The 14,835-nt window shown below is 43.6% G+C and overlaps 1 protein-coding gene across 5 annotated transcripts in view; it reads right to left on the bottom strand.

The window, feature by feature from the left end:
• LAMA1 (laminin subunit alpha 1) overlaps window positions 1-14,835 on the bottom strand; it is a 125,661-nt gene that overhangs the window by 21,449 nt on the left and 89,377 nt on the right. For all 5 annotated transcript variants that reach the window (XM_074352457.1, XM_074352456.1, XM_074352452.1 and 2 more), the window contains 10 exons: window positions 13,631-13,766; window positions 12,998-13,091; window positions 11,377-11,493; window positions 9,665-9,847; window positions 9,208-9,362; window positions 7,734-7,877; window positions 6,881-7,014; window positions 5,883-6,033; window positions 5,053-5,177; window positions 560-710 (listed from right to left, as the gene is read on the bottom strand). In XM_074352457.1, the coding sequence (XP_074208558.1) occupies window positions 560-710; window positions 5,053-5,177; window positions 5,883-6,033; window positions 6,881-7,014; window positions 7,734-7,877; window positions 9,208-9,362; window positions 9,665-9,847; window positions 11,377-11,493; window positions 12,998-13,091; window positions 13,631-13,766 (1,390 nt within the window). The remainder of the gene's footprint in view (window positions 1-559; window positions 711-5,052; window positions 5,178-5,882; window positions 6,034-6,880; window positions 7,015-7,733; window positions 7,878-9,207; window positions 9,363-9,664; window positions 9,848-11,376; window positions 11,494-12,997; window positions 13,092-13,630; window positions 13,767-14,835) is intronic.

Raw genomic sequence — 14,835 nt, 5'->3', positions numbered from 1 at the left:
TCTGGCCCAGCAGTCAGAGGCCTATGCTCTGAAGTTACATGTGTCCACAGAGGCTTGCTGGAATAGTACTTAGACATACATGAGATAAACTCACAGTTAACAAAATCTACAGTGCAGTAAGACAAGTGGGATCTCTGTATCTTTTTCATTTAGACTGAGAAATGGGCCAGTCGTAGAAATAAAACTCGAAGACTGAGAAAAAGCACCAGCACATAAGAATAAGAACGTGAACTTCCAGGGATAGGATTCAGATAAGGCCACATGGTTAGAGTAAGTAAAACAAAACATCTTACTTTAGCTCAAAACTTAATAACAAATGTTTAATTGATACCTATAATAACAGGAAGGCTGTTTTCTACTTGAAGTTCTTCTGTATTTTCCAGAGGTCTTCAATGAATTTGTATTAATATAATAAATAATTTAACATGGGGAAATAGTGTGGCATACGTTTGTATGTATTATGTTAGGATATGCGCATAAATTCACTAAGCATAAATATCCCCACAGTAACCCAACTGTACGTACACCGCAGGGCCCAGTGCCCCGCAGAGATTCTTACGGTGCCATCTGAAGCCAGGTAGAGAAGCAGCCCATTCGGTGAAAAGGTGCTGAAAAGCATAATTATCTGAGTCACAGTAGCCCGGAGCATCTTCTCCACGACAGAGTACCCGCTCCCATCAAAGTGGAAGGACGCGTCTTCATTCTGGGGGCTGCAAGCAGAGCAGGGGAAATACAGGCCATTCTCAGGAAGGCAGTTAAGGAGAACACATGGTGTATTTACCGAGTTCTCCCTCACAGCAGCCGTGGTGGAGCGGCCATTTCCATCATTTGATAACAAGTGTTAAGTCATAATGTCTGAAAACACGCTCCCTGTGAGATTGCGCAAGGCAAGCACCCAGTTGCTTTACAAGGAAAAGAAAGGTAACGTAGCCAGTGTAAACTTCATTAGAAAGACATTTCCTCAAAAGACGGATCACTACTATGAATGCTTCCACTTAGCAGCCAGGTTTTGTTTGTTCAAATTTCCTTTAACGTGACTTTGAGGTTCCTTAATAGCTAGCTTCTTTATTGTCCTTTCTTACTTCCAGTGCTTTCAGAATAATTTTTATATTGGTATTTATCACCTTCTGCTGGTTTTAACTAATACATCAGCTAAGCTGGACGAATGATGGAAAACAAATATATACCAATGCAGCAGGAGGATCATTTTACAAAAAGATAATTAACAAACAGTCTGTAAGATGAGCTTACAACACAGGTATGTACTGTGGACCCCAGCACTTCTCAGGTAAGTGTTTTCCAGTTTTCCCCACACCTCAAAAGGCTGACTTGATTTTCTCTTCAAGTACAAAGTAACTTCATCTGGAACATTATGTTTAAAAAGTACTTTTCTGGAATACCATAGGCCTTGAAAATGAAACTTGGATTTTAGGGGGGTATTATGCATTTGTACTTTTCCCAGTTGAACATGTAATAACCAGACTCTGTGCCAAATCTCTAAGCAGAGACAGAATAACCCAAAAATGAAATTTTTTCCACTAACAAAACAAAACAAAATATAGCAGTGCTTTGTAAAACCTGAGGTTTCAAATTTATAGCTTCCTCTAGGCCTGCTTTTTCTAAAAATTTCTGTCTTGAGATCTCTTATAAGGAAGTATAACTTAAATGCACTCTGCATACACAAACTAGGGCCTAATTCTCCATTATTTAATTCTTAAATCCTTGGCCTGCTAGAAGCTTGCCCCCATTGCTCTCTCTCTTGGCTGACCAGTTTCACGTGGCTGAGGACTCAGACTCTAGAACGAGACTGCTGGGGTTCAAATCCCATCTCTCCAACTTACTAGCTGTGTGACCTCGGAAAAGTTACCTAACCTCTCTGTGCTTCATTCCCTTCATCTATAAGATAAGGACAGAGATAGAACCTCTCTGGAAAGTCTGTACTTGATTTAATACATGTAAAGTTCTTTAAACAGTGCCTGGGGCACAGCAAATGTGCACTCCGTTTTTGCGTGGATTATTCTGCTGCACTCAGAGGTCCTCAGTAGGGTCTCATTATCCTACTAAAACCTGAGCCTCAAAGATTAAATTTCTTGTCCAAGAACACAACCAAGAAAATGATGAAGCCAGGTTTCAAACAGAATTCCAGAAATCTGTTTTGTCCCACTGTACATGCCCCTCCCCCCCCGAGCTCATGAGTTTTCTGTTCTCAGGAACGTGGGATGTTTGCTTCCCTACTTCAGCAGGGCCTGCCCTAGTGAGATGGCCACCGAGGGGGATGAATGCAAATAACGCAACGACTGAAGGCAGTTCTCCTGAGAAGGCTCACATCCCCAGGGTCAGCGACATATTACTGGGGCTTGTCCCCTTGCGGATCAGGCTCCCTTTCTATAACATGAGGCCCACGTGCTTGCTTCTCCAGTCAGCCCAGATACCTTTGTCCAGCTGGGCCACAGGAAGGCAGCTCCAGGCCCCTGCCTGAGTAAGAGGTCAGGACGAATGACAGCAGGGTCCACCACAGCACCTCGCGGATGGCTCCCCTCTAGTGCCCAGCAGTTACAGGGGGAGCCCTGCAGTCGGCAGGCCTGGCAGATGCCGTCCCTCCCAGCTCTCATTCCCATGACTCTAGACGGCTCTGATCTAAGCTCTCACCACGAGAATGGGGATAATTTGTACTAAAGTACCCATTTGGCTCCATGCAACCCTCTACCAAAAAAAGCTACTTCCAGGATTAACCCCTCCTCTCCATGGCAACCTTCATCTTTCAGTCAAACATCTGAAATGGGTAGACATCTGGTTGGAGGGCAGTTCTCAAGGAGAACAAATCCTGTGTCTACACAGAAAACTGACTTTTTTGTTCCAACAAAAGAGAAAAGCCAGCCCTGGGCATGTATCCAGAGGGAACCTTAATTCAAAAAGATACATAACACCCCAGTATTCACAGCAGCACTATTTACATTAGCCAAGAAATGGAAACAACCTAAATGTCCATCGACAGATGACTGGATAAAGAAACTGTGGCTTATTTATACAGTGGAATACTATTCAGCCATAAAAAAGAAAAGATAATGCCATTTGCAGCAACATGGATGGACCTGGAGGTCATCATTCTAAGTGAGCCAGAAAGAGAAAGAAAAATGCCATGTGATATCACTTATATATGGAATCTAAAAAAAAAAAAAAGACAAACTTATCTATAAAATAAACAGACTCACAGACATAGAAAACAAACTTACAGTCACCCAAGGGGGAGGGGGGGTGGGGAGGGATAAATTGGGAGTTTGAGATTTGCAGATACTAATATATATAAAACAGATAACAAGTTCATACTGTACAGCACAGAGGACTATATTCAGTATCTTGTAGTAACTTATGGTGAAAAAGAATATGAAAACGAATATATGTATGTTCATGTATGACTGAAGCATTGTGCTGCACACCAGAAATTGACACATTGTAAACTGACTATACTTCAATTAAAAAAAAAAAATATATATATATATAAATTTAAAAAAAAAAAGATAAGAGCCAGCAATCACTGAGTTCACTCACTACTGCAATTTGAGGTCAGTGATCTTAGAATAACCCTGAAAACGACTGATGAAAATCGGGGATGTCATAACTGCTGAAGTAGGGGGACATTTTCCATATGAGAAATACTCAGTATCTGTTACAACTTTCTACAAGACTGACGGTCTGGGGTCAGTCCAGGGGTTGCAGCATTTTTCATGTTAGTTACTTAACTGCGGGGAAGACTTCCTTCCATGCTAGCAAAAGTGACCAAGCAGAAAGCCTCAATGCACATGCTCCCTCTCCCCAAGTTCCAGAGCCGTGGATACTCCACGTGGAAGTATCACTTCTGATTGATTATATTTGCCAATTATAAAACCTTAGTTTACATAATTACTGTCAAGACAATAATCCTGAGACATCTTCCTTAAAAGCAGTGGACTATCACTGCAGAGAGATCAGAGGTGAACACTGGTGCAGTGTTTCAAATTTAGCAAGTATTTTCATATACCTCATGTTACATGTTCATCATTATAGTTGTGGGGTGTGTGTAAGACAAGCATGATTACTGTTTTCCTTTTCTGGAAGAAAAAATAAGCCTTTGTGAGGTGTAGTGACTTACAATTCAAAGTTGTCACCAAGAGATTTGGTGGGAGACCTGGGCCAGGAGCCTGAGAAACTTAAGACTGCAAACCTAGTATTCTTTTTGGTCCTAAGGCTCCAATAACCAAGCTTCTGTTCATGACTTTTAAAGCAAGCTAAGGAAGGAGAGTGGCAAATAAAAGGTTTAAACTACAAAATCCCAAGCTGTGGGCCGTATGAGAAAACAGACTTGACTGTTTGGTGAAAATGAACGAGTTTCTAAATGGAGTGAGAATTGCTTTTAACTGACCTTGTCCCAGCTCACTGTTAATTACAGGTATGTGTCTGGCCAGAGCGGCCCACCAGGCGGGAGCCATCACAGCAGGTGGCACGTTGCTCTGACGGCAGAGGTGGCCTATTGTCTTAAATACCAAAGTGCTAGAGACCAGGTCTTGTATGCACAGGGGTGCGGTTATTTTATTAGAAAGTAATCAAGGGGGCACTGTGTTTGCTGAGATTACATTATTAAACGCCTTCTATTTTGCATTTTGTTTCTAGAATGATAGAACTTGGGAATAAGAAAGTACTTACCTATAAAAACTGACAGCACAGACAAAACCCCTCATCCTCGGAGGTGTTTTCAACACAAAGATACATGGTGACTTACCCTAGGCTTAGTTGTGGCTCTTCGAGACAGAAGTTTGAAAAGGTATCTGATGCTTGTCAGTTTTATGATCCATGATTAAAACACACAGTACAAGACACAGCAAAAAGAGTACTTCTTTTTAAGGGTTAAAAGTGATATGCATGTTTCTGTTGGTAAGTGGGCTCCGTGGTATCCTTGGCAGTAAGATGCCCGACATCACAGACTATCCGTCCTCCACGTGCCCGTAAGTTCCTTGCACGGTTCTCAGAGACTAACACAATAGCCTAGACTCCTGCGCTCCTCGCGGGGCACGTTACCTTCCAAAGCAGCCGTGGCACTTCCCCTCCCTCTCAATGTAGTTCCACAGGCCAATCGACTGTCCATTCAAGAGAGCGTCTCCCATGCAGCCTTTAAAGTGAGTAACCTTCACAGCAGGAGACTTCTAAGGTAAACAGAAACACAGTGCACATAGATTTGGTGAAGAGGAATACGTTCTTTAAGTGCACAGAACTCCTCCTTGGGAGCCCAAATCTAATGGATCCAAAATTTTGAGAAAACAACATCCAGAAAAATAGCCAGTTTGTAATCACTGGACTTCCTTTCAGTTGAGAACTGGAATCACGCAATGATGACAGCAGGACAAGACCTCAGAGGTGTCTCAGTCACTAAGGTGACTGGAGAGAAGGCCCTGTGACAAGTGAGCAAGCAGACACCCAGGGGACGCGGGCAGCGCTGAGGGCCTGGCAGGACCTGAGACCCTGTCTCATTTCAGAGCACTGAGCCAAGCCCAGGGGACTCAGCGTTACTGGGTGAGAGGATACCTGGTCTAATAAAATGTATGTCTTCCACTAGAGAACAGAGATAAAGGAAGTTTTCAGAAATTGATGTGGAATACTGAATTTCCTCTCTTATTATTGGGGAAAAAAACCCAAATAGGAAAATGAACCATTGGCTTCTTTTCCATTTATACTATCAAGCATGAGCCTTTAAAAACCAGCGTAACTCTGCAGATGAACTGTGATTAAGCAAAATAACAGAAACAGGAAAATCTTGAGCTGCCTAGAGTATCTTCAAAAATTTAAACATACTCGTTTTATATATTGGTGAGATCAGCGATGAGTCCTGTTTGGATGAAAGTTCAGGTTACCTTGATCTGTCCTCCAAGCCCTCCAACAAACATTAGTGTTGAATTGTTTATATCCAGAACATTAGCTGTTCCAGGGGATTTACTTGTTTTTGGTGGTGGCTTCTGAGATGCACTCATTTCCTTTACACTCAATGAACCAATGTTTCCAAATCTAAGGGTCACAAAGAATTGCAAAAAAAAAAAGCACTTTCAGAATTGCAAGTCAGTCCATGTACACACACGTCTGTTTCACATGCAGCCTCCATCTGCTTCTCCCCTCGTCCCCAGCTGGTCTCCCTGCTTCCAGTCTTGCCCATCCAACCCGTAGTGTACAGTCCAAAATCTCATGGAATATTCTTTCTAAAACATAAATTCCATCATGTTACCTCCTTGCTTAAAATAGTTACAGATAATGGACTAAATGTACTTGGAACAGTCTACTGCCCTTACTACTGCCCCATTTTTAAAAATAACCAAGTAAAAATCAGAAATTCCCAACACATCAACGAGGAACTGTAATATTACAGAAAAGTGAAAAGAAAGATATACCTAAAGCTGCTCAGTAGTAGCTGCCTCTGGAGAGGAGCTCTGAAAGGAAGAATTCTGCCTTGTGCCTGAATTGGGAGAAAATGCACCTCGCACCGGTACCCACACCTCCCGACCTCTCCTACTTGTACCACGGCTGACACGTGGCACCTGTGCTGTGCGGCCCTGGACTCCCCTCCACCGGGAGAAAACCCTGACCTGGGCTGGCTGCCTTAGACTTAGACCTAACATTCAAAACATAACAAACTTTTAACTTTCTTCTAATTTTTGGTTTTGGTAACAAAGTTTATTCTTTTGTTAATAATGAAAAAAAAAAAGCTTATTTCTGTAGTTAATCTAAACCAGGTATTCCTTCACAATAATCTGACTTCCCAGAAATTCAAACACAGTTTTATGATGTTACAAACGTGTAATTACGTATAAGATGCAGTTTGAGAGAGAGAGAGATGCCCAGAGAAAACGTTCTCTGCTACCTGGTCACATAGATGCTGTGCCATTTGCTGTCATCAATTGGGAAGTCTGGAAATTCCAAGCGTGTTGACCCGGAGCCCAAATCCCAGAGGAAGGCCACTTTCCCTCGCCGCATCTCCACTGCCAGGAAATCAGACTGGGGTGTGGGGTACGAGTTGGGATGAGTTCACGTGCCAGACTGTTTGCAGGACTACCAAAACACTTTAAAGAATAAGTTCTTACAACATTTTCTCTATTAAAAAAAAAAAAAAAAAAAGCAAAACCCCCAAAAACGATCTTCCTTTGTCTTTAAATGCTCCCCTCCCTGGAGCTGGAGGGTGACCCAGAGTACTGAAATGGTGGCCACCGTCGGCCATCAGTGCCCTGCCGCCCTTGACCAGCATGGCCTTGCATGAGGCCTCCCATGAAGTTCAGAGCTCTGCGGGGGTCACCAGCCTCTACCCGGGTCGTGAGGGAAGGCAGGCTGGGGGAAGCTGGACAGCTGTGATATGCCCCTCAGGGTGCGCGCCTCCACGCCTGGCAACAGCCACCAAGATGAACTTCACGGACCCAAAGCGAAACTCCGTGACTTCAGGGGTCACAGAAGACATTATGGAAAGTTCCGCTCTCACAGTTCACAGTTAAGATGGCAGAAGGGGGCGCCTTCCATAAACGTCGCTTTCCTCCTAGCAGGCACTGTTTTGTAGTTTGTTTACTTGTAATCTAATATTACCAGTTTAGCAAAAGATTAGTTCCCTTAGAAGAATTAGTGATTTCACAAAGTCCTTTTTTTTTTTTTAACCTAAAAAGTACCAATTCAGAAAATACACCCCCAACCCTAGGAGACTCGGCATCGCCCCTGCGCGTCACACTCACGCCGCTGCTGCTCCCCAGGTAGAAGAGGAGGTTGTCGGGCTCGCCTGTCTTCACGTTTAGTGTTAAAATGTTATAGTTGGTGGAAGAAATCTGAGGCTGGTAGGCCCGGATACAGTCTCTGTCTGCAGACACCGCAACTTTGATCTGCAGGAGGAAAAGAGAAGGGTCTGTAAGTCCCTAAAAATCACGTAGGGAGACGCACTGGCGGCACGCTGGAGTCCCCAAGTGCTGCTTGCTCTGGGTCCTCACCGTCATATGCAGGTTCCTCTGCACAATACGTGGTGCTGTGTGTCTCATAAAGTGAAAATCAGATGGCGATGAAACTTACTTGGTAAGGTATTTTAATGTGGAAAAGTCAGTCTTGGAGTTTTAGAAGATTATTTTATGTTGAAAACTCTTGTGTGGGATTTAATTCCTTCTAGACAAGGAGCTTATCCAAAGCACCTTGGAATCTTCACCTGACACACAGGATATTTGGTGATCATTCGTGGGATTAATGCAGGGCTAATCCACTTACTCATTCAGCAAACATTTACAGAGCAGTTATTTCCCGTACATAGCTTCCTGATAAGATTCCTTCTATTAACCTTCAAGATTGTAAGTTTATATTAACCAGAGCACTTGGAACCAAGTTTATTTGGTGACTGGAACTAAAACGATGGAAACCAGAGCTTTTGTAAACCTACAGCCTTTTACCCAAAGTGAGGTCACTTGGGGATCGAAGAATCCAGAGCTCCTTTTTCTTGGCTAGAAGCTGCAGGGGGATAAACATGAGACCAGAGGTCACATTTACTGTCTGTAGGTCCCCAGGAGCACGACAGACAATGATCTCTCAAGTCTCAGCCCCCTGAAACGCCTCTCCTTTGGAGCATGGCCAGGGCCACTGGCCGAGCACAGCCGGGAAGTCTCTCAAGGCTGTGCTCCTCGGGGTGTCGAGTGTTTTATGCAGTTAGTGACCTGGATTTGTGCAACATTCACGTGTATATACAGGCTGTTTTGTCAGAATCCTAAAGGTGAGGCCCACACTGCACAGACGTTCTGAAGAGTACTTGGATTATTAAAACCAAGTTGATAAAATGATGTCAACTCACCGTGATGTTAGCACTTGGACTGTGTTCTGCCCATCTAGCCAATCCGTGTGGCTCTATGAATCTATATATCTAGGCTACAGTGATCAGTTGCCATAAAGACACAGAGATCTCTGTGCTAACAACATTCTGAAATATGTGAACAAAAGCAGAAATGAAAGAAAATGAGACTAATTAAATATACCTAAATGCACTTAAGTATCTAGAACGCGAGGCTTTAAGTACACCGGAGACAGGGCTGTGAGGAATCTGGGACAACTGAGAGCTGGTCAGTAGAAGTGTGACAGAGTATCTGTCCTGGAGGCCTCTGGGACTTGCAGTTACGGGAGCCTCGGCTGGGCTGGGGGCGAGGGGGCTTCCTGAGGGTCGCGGGGCCCCACACTCACAGAAGCCGCTTGCTTCCGGGCCTGGCTGATGAGCAGTTTGATTTCAGACAGGTTTCTGCCCAGGTTCTCTTCTAGCCTCTTCAAAGGCTTCAGCCGATCAAATAGAAGGTTGGCTTGTGTTTCCACATCTTTGACTTTTCTTCCTGCTAACAAAGCTAGAATAGGAAGTGGCGAGAAAGTAGGCGGGAGGGAGGAAACAAGAGAATGAACTGTTACTAATGCCCAGGGTTAAATAGAATACCCTCATAATCAAATCCTTGAAACTTCGGTCAGTACATGAAAAATGCACCAGCACAAGGCATCGCCCAAGGCCCGTGTCTTTATAAATGCAGATCCAGATGTTGGTGCATTTTTATTCTTTGAAACTGCTGTTTGTGCACAGGGCATCCTGCGCCCCTCGGCCAGCTCAAACCGCACGAGGCCGACTTTCCAAATGGGAAGGGAGACCACGACCTACTAGTCACTGAGGAGTCGCGGAGAAGGTCGTCAGTTTCTCGTAACGTGGCGTTAACCCTGGACAGGTCGGTCGACGTATTCAGCAGCTTCTGGCTCAGCCCCGCGATGTTCTGGAGCGTGCTCGTAGCGCTCTGATTTGCAGATGCGGCCAGCTCTTTGATTTTGGTTCCTTTGTCTCTGATACCTGAGATGCATTTATATGCGAGCATGCGCTCCCGTGGTTATACACACGGAAAACCATAAAACCAAAGCAAATGTCCTTTTACACAGAAACATGTTACAGAATTTCTTATTGGTTGTTGAGCAAAGGGGGCTCCTGTTGTTTTTTGTTGTTCGTTTTTTTTCATGGCAACATGAAGGCTGCATATTGTAAGCTCTACTGCTTCCTTTTAGGGATGGATGAAACAGGCTGGGTGACCACCCTCTGTACTGAAGTATGATTTCAATACACAGTGAGATCATAAAAGCAACACTAACTGTCCTGTGTTCAGCATCCTATGTCAATAATCTAAACTTCTTTCTTGGTCTCTTTCCTGTCACTCCCTTCTCAGAGTCATTAAAACACCTTCATCCTGTGGATAAGAAGGTTTGGGAATTTAAATCTGTGCGTGACACAGAAGTCTCCTGGGTTAGAGGAAGTGTATTTGCTGACATAATGGTACAATAAAAACTAAATGCCCACTAAAGATGTACCAGAATGCAGTTATTCTAGAAAATCTGGATGATGGTTTTTTTTTTTTTTTTTTTAAGATAGTCCTATTCATTTTTAAAATGTTTAATCACAAATGGGGCAAAGATTAACACCAGGAGAAGCTGGATAAAGGGTATATGTGTTCTTTTTACTCTTCTTGCAAATTCTGGCAAGTTTGAAACTACTTCCAAATAAAGTTATTTTTAAGTGTTTGATCAGCATATACCACATATCCTTAAAAATAAAGAAAAGAAAAAGAGACTTCCAGATCAGAAAGTCCTGCGTTGACTTAAGGTAAGAACTCAATCCAAACTGCCCCAGGGCCAGCCCCCCCCCCCCCCCGCCCCAGTAATTCTCATGCTTATGATGTGAGCCAGCAGACCGAGAACTTGTGAGATGTTTGGGTATCTTGTAAGACTTTTAAAAATTCTTACTAAGAAAAAAGGTTGAAAGAATGTAAAATAAATAATGTGCCCGCAGCACGACTTGCTTGTTTTGTACTTTTTTAAAGTTACTCTATTTAAAATTTTAATGAATACTGCATTTCCAAACCATCAATATTAAAGTGATCTATTTTAGAATGCTTATTGCCTCACAAGGGAAGATTTCTTTAATTTCCAAGCAAGACTTCTTTAATTTCCCACATTTCTAATAAATGCAGCATTTCCCCATAAAACAGGAACATCCCAGCTTCTTTACTTGCTGGCTTCTTTGAATGACCCTTCTTTTATCTAGGGACGTATCAAGCCCATTTTCAGAGTAAGCAGTTAATATGGTAGCACAGAGAATCTAAGGCATTTGTTTTTCAGAAAATTCTACTACGTCAGTATAGGTGTTTTGAAGTTACAAAACACAGTGGTCTCCACCTCCAAACCATTTTCTCTGCAAGTGAAAACTGTCAGTCTCGGTCTCGTTTCGGGTGAGGGCTCGCCGTCAGGCCTCAGGCAGCCTTCCTCACATTCCTATGTGAGGGCTTTGCAATGAGAAGACGTTAGTTAAATCAAGAACCCCTTTCCGCTTACCTTCAGGAATGGCTCTAAGTGTCCAGAGGGACTCACTGGTCTGCCTTGTAACTTTACCAGCATTCTCTTGAAATCTGTTTGCAGTACTTTTCAGTTTGCTCAGTTCTACTGTGATACCTATTCAAAGGAGAAAAAGTGTTTTCTTTGAGGCCAGGCCTGAAGTTACCTAGATGACAGTTTTCTTTGTCACTCCTGACCCATCTATGAAAGCGGCAGCTTCCTCCAGAGACCCCGGATATTGAAAGTTTTTCCAGCAAGACTTAGCACCACTCATCACAGAAATTGTGTCTTTAGCTTGCTTGATCACTTTTTCTTCCTTGTTTCCCGTCTCAATAATATTTCTTCTTAAATTGCAAGTCCCATTTTATTAGAGCTCTAGGGTGAAGAATTGGGTTTCAATCATTTGTTCTTAATCAGACTCATTAGCTTCCTGGCCACACCTAACCTGGCCACCTTTGTCCCCTAGGCTGTAAAACCCCAGACGCGGGCTCCTGCTTGGGAATCTTGCCCTCAGCCTCCCACCTACTTCCCAGCGCCCGCCCCTCCTTCCTGGCCCCTCCTCACCGCCCAGCAGGCACTCAGCTCAGCTCCTTCAAGTGGAGCAGAGCTGCTGGATCAAAGCTTTTGCTTTTAAAATTGCTGTTCACGATATGCAATCACACTTGGATTCTGAACACTTGGTTAAAAATTATTGATAAAATCCTTTTGGAACATGATGGTTCTGCCTAAAACTTTAATTGCCAGAAAGTTCACTATTTTGAGGCCTGTGAAATACCTTTAGTTGTGTAAACTAAAACCACAGCCTGTCAAGTCTTTATGATCGAGAGTCAGGGACTTTTTATACCGTGAGATGACACAAATTCAAAATTGTATCACTCACGGAGAAACAAAAAATATGCACTATCCAAGCCCACGCATCCGACAGCTGTGGAAGACGGACCCAGGACTGGGCACGGAAGGAGTCGTGGGGATGAGCTTTGTTTATGGCCCACTGTTTACTCCTACAGGAGGGGGCACTATTTCTGATGTATTAGCGTATATTAAGGTGATAGCTAAACTGTGTTATAAAACTTGTATGTTTCTGTTGCAGAACAGATCCCCCTGCCATTTTGTGTTATGCTTACTGGAGAGCTCTCACATACGCCAAAAAATTGCTCACTGAAACTCTTAGGAAAAACAAAACTGCATAGGTATTTTTTAAAAACTAGATAAATCATTATGATTTAATTCAGTAAGTGTTTAGTGAGAACCTCCCATGAGCCTAACATTCCATTAGGCCTGTGAAGAAGGCAAAAGAAGTATCAAACAATATGACTCTTCTAGAACCTGGGAAACATTGAGAGACGAGGAGAGCAGCCCACGACGTCACAGCCAACCTGGCTGGCGCCGGGAGGGACCGGGGCCAGCGAAGCCCCAACGAGCCTGTGGAAGGCTGAAGGCGCGGCGCAGCACAGTCGGGTCGCTAAAAGTCGTATGATGTTTCTGTGATAGGAAATTGGAATATGGCTGTCACAAAGAGATGTGAAGCTTCAGATTGCTCCAGGAAAGGAGAATGTTCTGGAAGTGGCTCAGAGGTGTGTCCATGATCACTCTGCTTATCCACAGTCCAGCTGGAACTGACCTTGGTGCCTCCTGCTCAGGCTGTCGCCTTCTTCGAGGAGCTCAGCACTGCGCTGGAGAGCCGCTCTCCCGTTAGAAAGCAGGGCCCCTGAGACCTGTGAGACAGGACAGCTTAAACACGGCCGCTGGGGGGCAGGGCGGAGTCCTGCTGGGGGTGCAGAAAGCTCCATCCAGACCGCCTCCGGTGCAGTGCGGAACCAGTGACAGCTGGGCTCAGTGTCAGCTGTCCTATTTTATGTGTAGTTTATGTTCTAATTTATGGCTGAAGAGAAAGAACACAGCTGTTTTTAAATATATAAACACAAAAACCAGCCATGAAATGGACACCTTCACCACGGGTAAGAAAAGATGTCTCAAGTAGATATCAAGTAGCATTATCATTTTTGTTCTAAGAAACTGAGATTTTCCCCGTTTACATCACGAGTCCCTAGTTTTTATAAAGAATTATTTATAACTTAGGAAATGAAAACTTACGTCACAGGATGACAGAGCCTTAAACTGATCCCACCAGAAAAGAATGTTGACCAGCATAAGTTTAAGCCACTGCATCTTTGCTCAAGCACCTTCTGGAGGATCACTCTCCCGCAGTGCCCGGAAAAGGCAGGGACACACAAAGCCAGGGGGCATTTCTTACCGTGTAAGCCTTGCTCACAGTCCCAAGAGCATCTTTTGCCAACTTCTCTGACTCTTCAATCAGACTCTGGATGTTTGAACCGACATGGGTTGCACTGGTCACATTCAGGGACACGTGTCTAACATTTCCAAGGCCACTATGAAATCAGCATGTTTAGAATAAACTGAATTGAACTTGGCCACCATTCTTAAAAGCCTCCCAGTTTCTTTCCCCTTAGAGAAGCATCAAGAAGAACCATGATTCCAGGTCAACGTACGGATTCCCCTCTGACTCTAAACGTAACCTTAAGAAGCAGTAGCCACACTGTCAGAATGACACAGAACCGCTGTTTAATCATTACCCAGAGAAGAGATGATTGCTGTTTCGTCTTTTTTTTAAACCATCCATCGGATTCCGCCAGCTGCCCTCAGCGTTCTTTGGCCTCTGTTCAGAGCCCCTGCATGTGTCTTGGGCGCCACCGCGTGTTCACAGCAGTTGTAATCTCTCCTGCTATGCGCTTGTTAATTTAAAAAAAGCTTTCCTAAGCATAGATAGGAATGCCGAATCTTACTCCTCAGGTGGAGCACACCAAGTTGATGAAACTCACTAGAGGTTTTGGAGGAGGATCAGATAATATTTCAGTCACCTGAACTTCACTCTCGTAAGTGGGCAAGTCACTGAGGAACTTGCCAGCTGGTGATGGTGCGGTTTCATCCAGCTCACTCTAGCTTCAAAATGAAATCCGACAATTGACACATCTTTGCCCGCTGAGTAACCTACTTCATTTTCTCCCCAAGGTTATTGAGTTGGGTGATTCCCAAACCAGACATCAGCCGTTATTACTTGTTACTACTTGATTGGCAAAATTCAGTGACTTATAAATAAAAGATAATAATGTTACTTAATTTTGTGTATCATACCAAACTGCTTTTGCTCCATATACTAAGCAATAAAGATTCTGTTGCAGCCATGCATGGAGTCAGAACATTGTTTTCTCTTTTGGGAAATGAAAGATGAGGGAAGGAAAAGAACTGAGAATCTAACTCCATTTTCTGCTCCCAGTTCTGATCAGATCCAGGTGGTAGGGCTCAGCGCAGCCCATAATGTACGCCGTGGTCCATTATGTGACACATTTTTCATTGCGTGAGATAATCTTTTATAGCAGCATTCCTCAAATTGGAAAATATTTTTCTCCTTCCAACACAGAAACACACATATTCCCACTT

Source organism: Camelus bactrianus, chromosome 24 (genome assembly GCF_048773025.1).
Source record: "Camelus bactrianus isolate YW-2024 breed Bactrian camel chromosome 24, ASM4877302v1, whole genome shotgun sequence".
In the NCBI taxonomy this organism is placed as follows: Eukaryota; Metazoa; Chordata; class Mammalia; order Artiodactyla; family Camelidae; genus Camelus; species Camelus bactrianus.
Note: the sequence above shows the minus strand (reverse complement) of the source record. Positions and strands in the feature narration are given on the sequence as shown.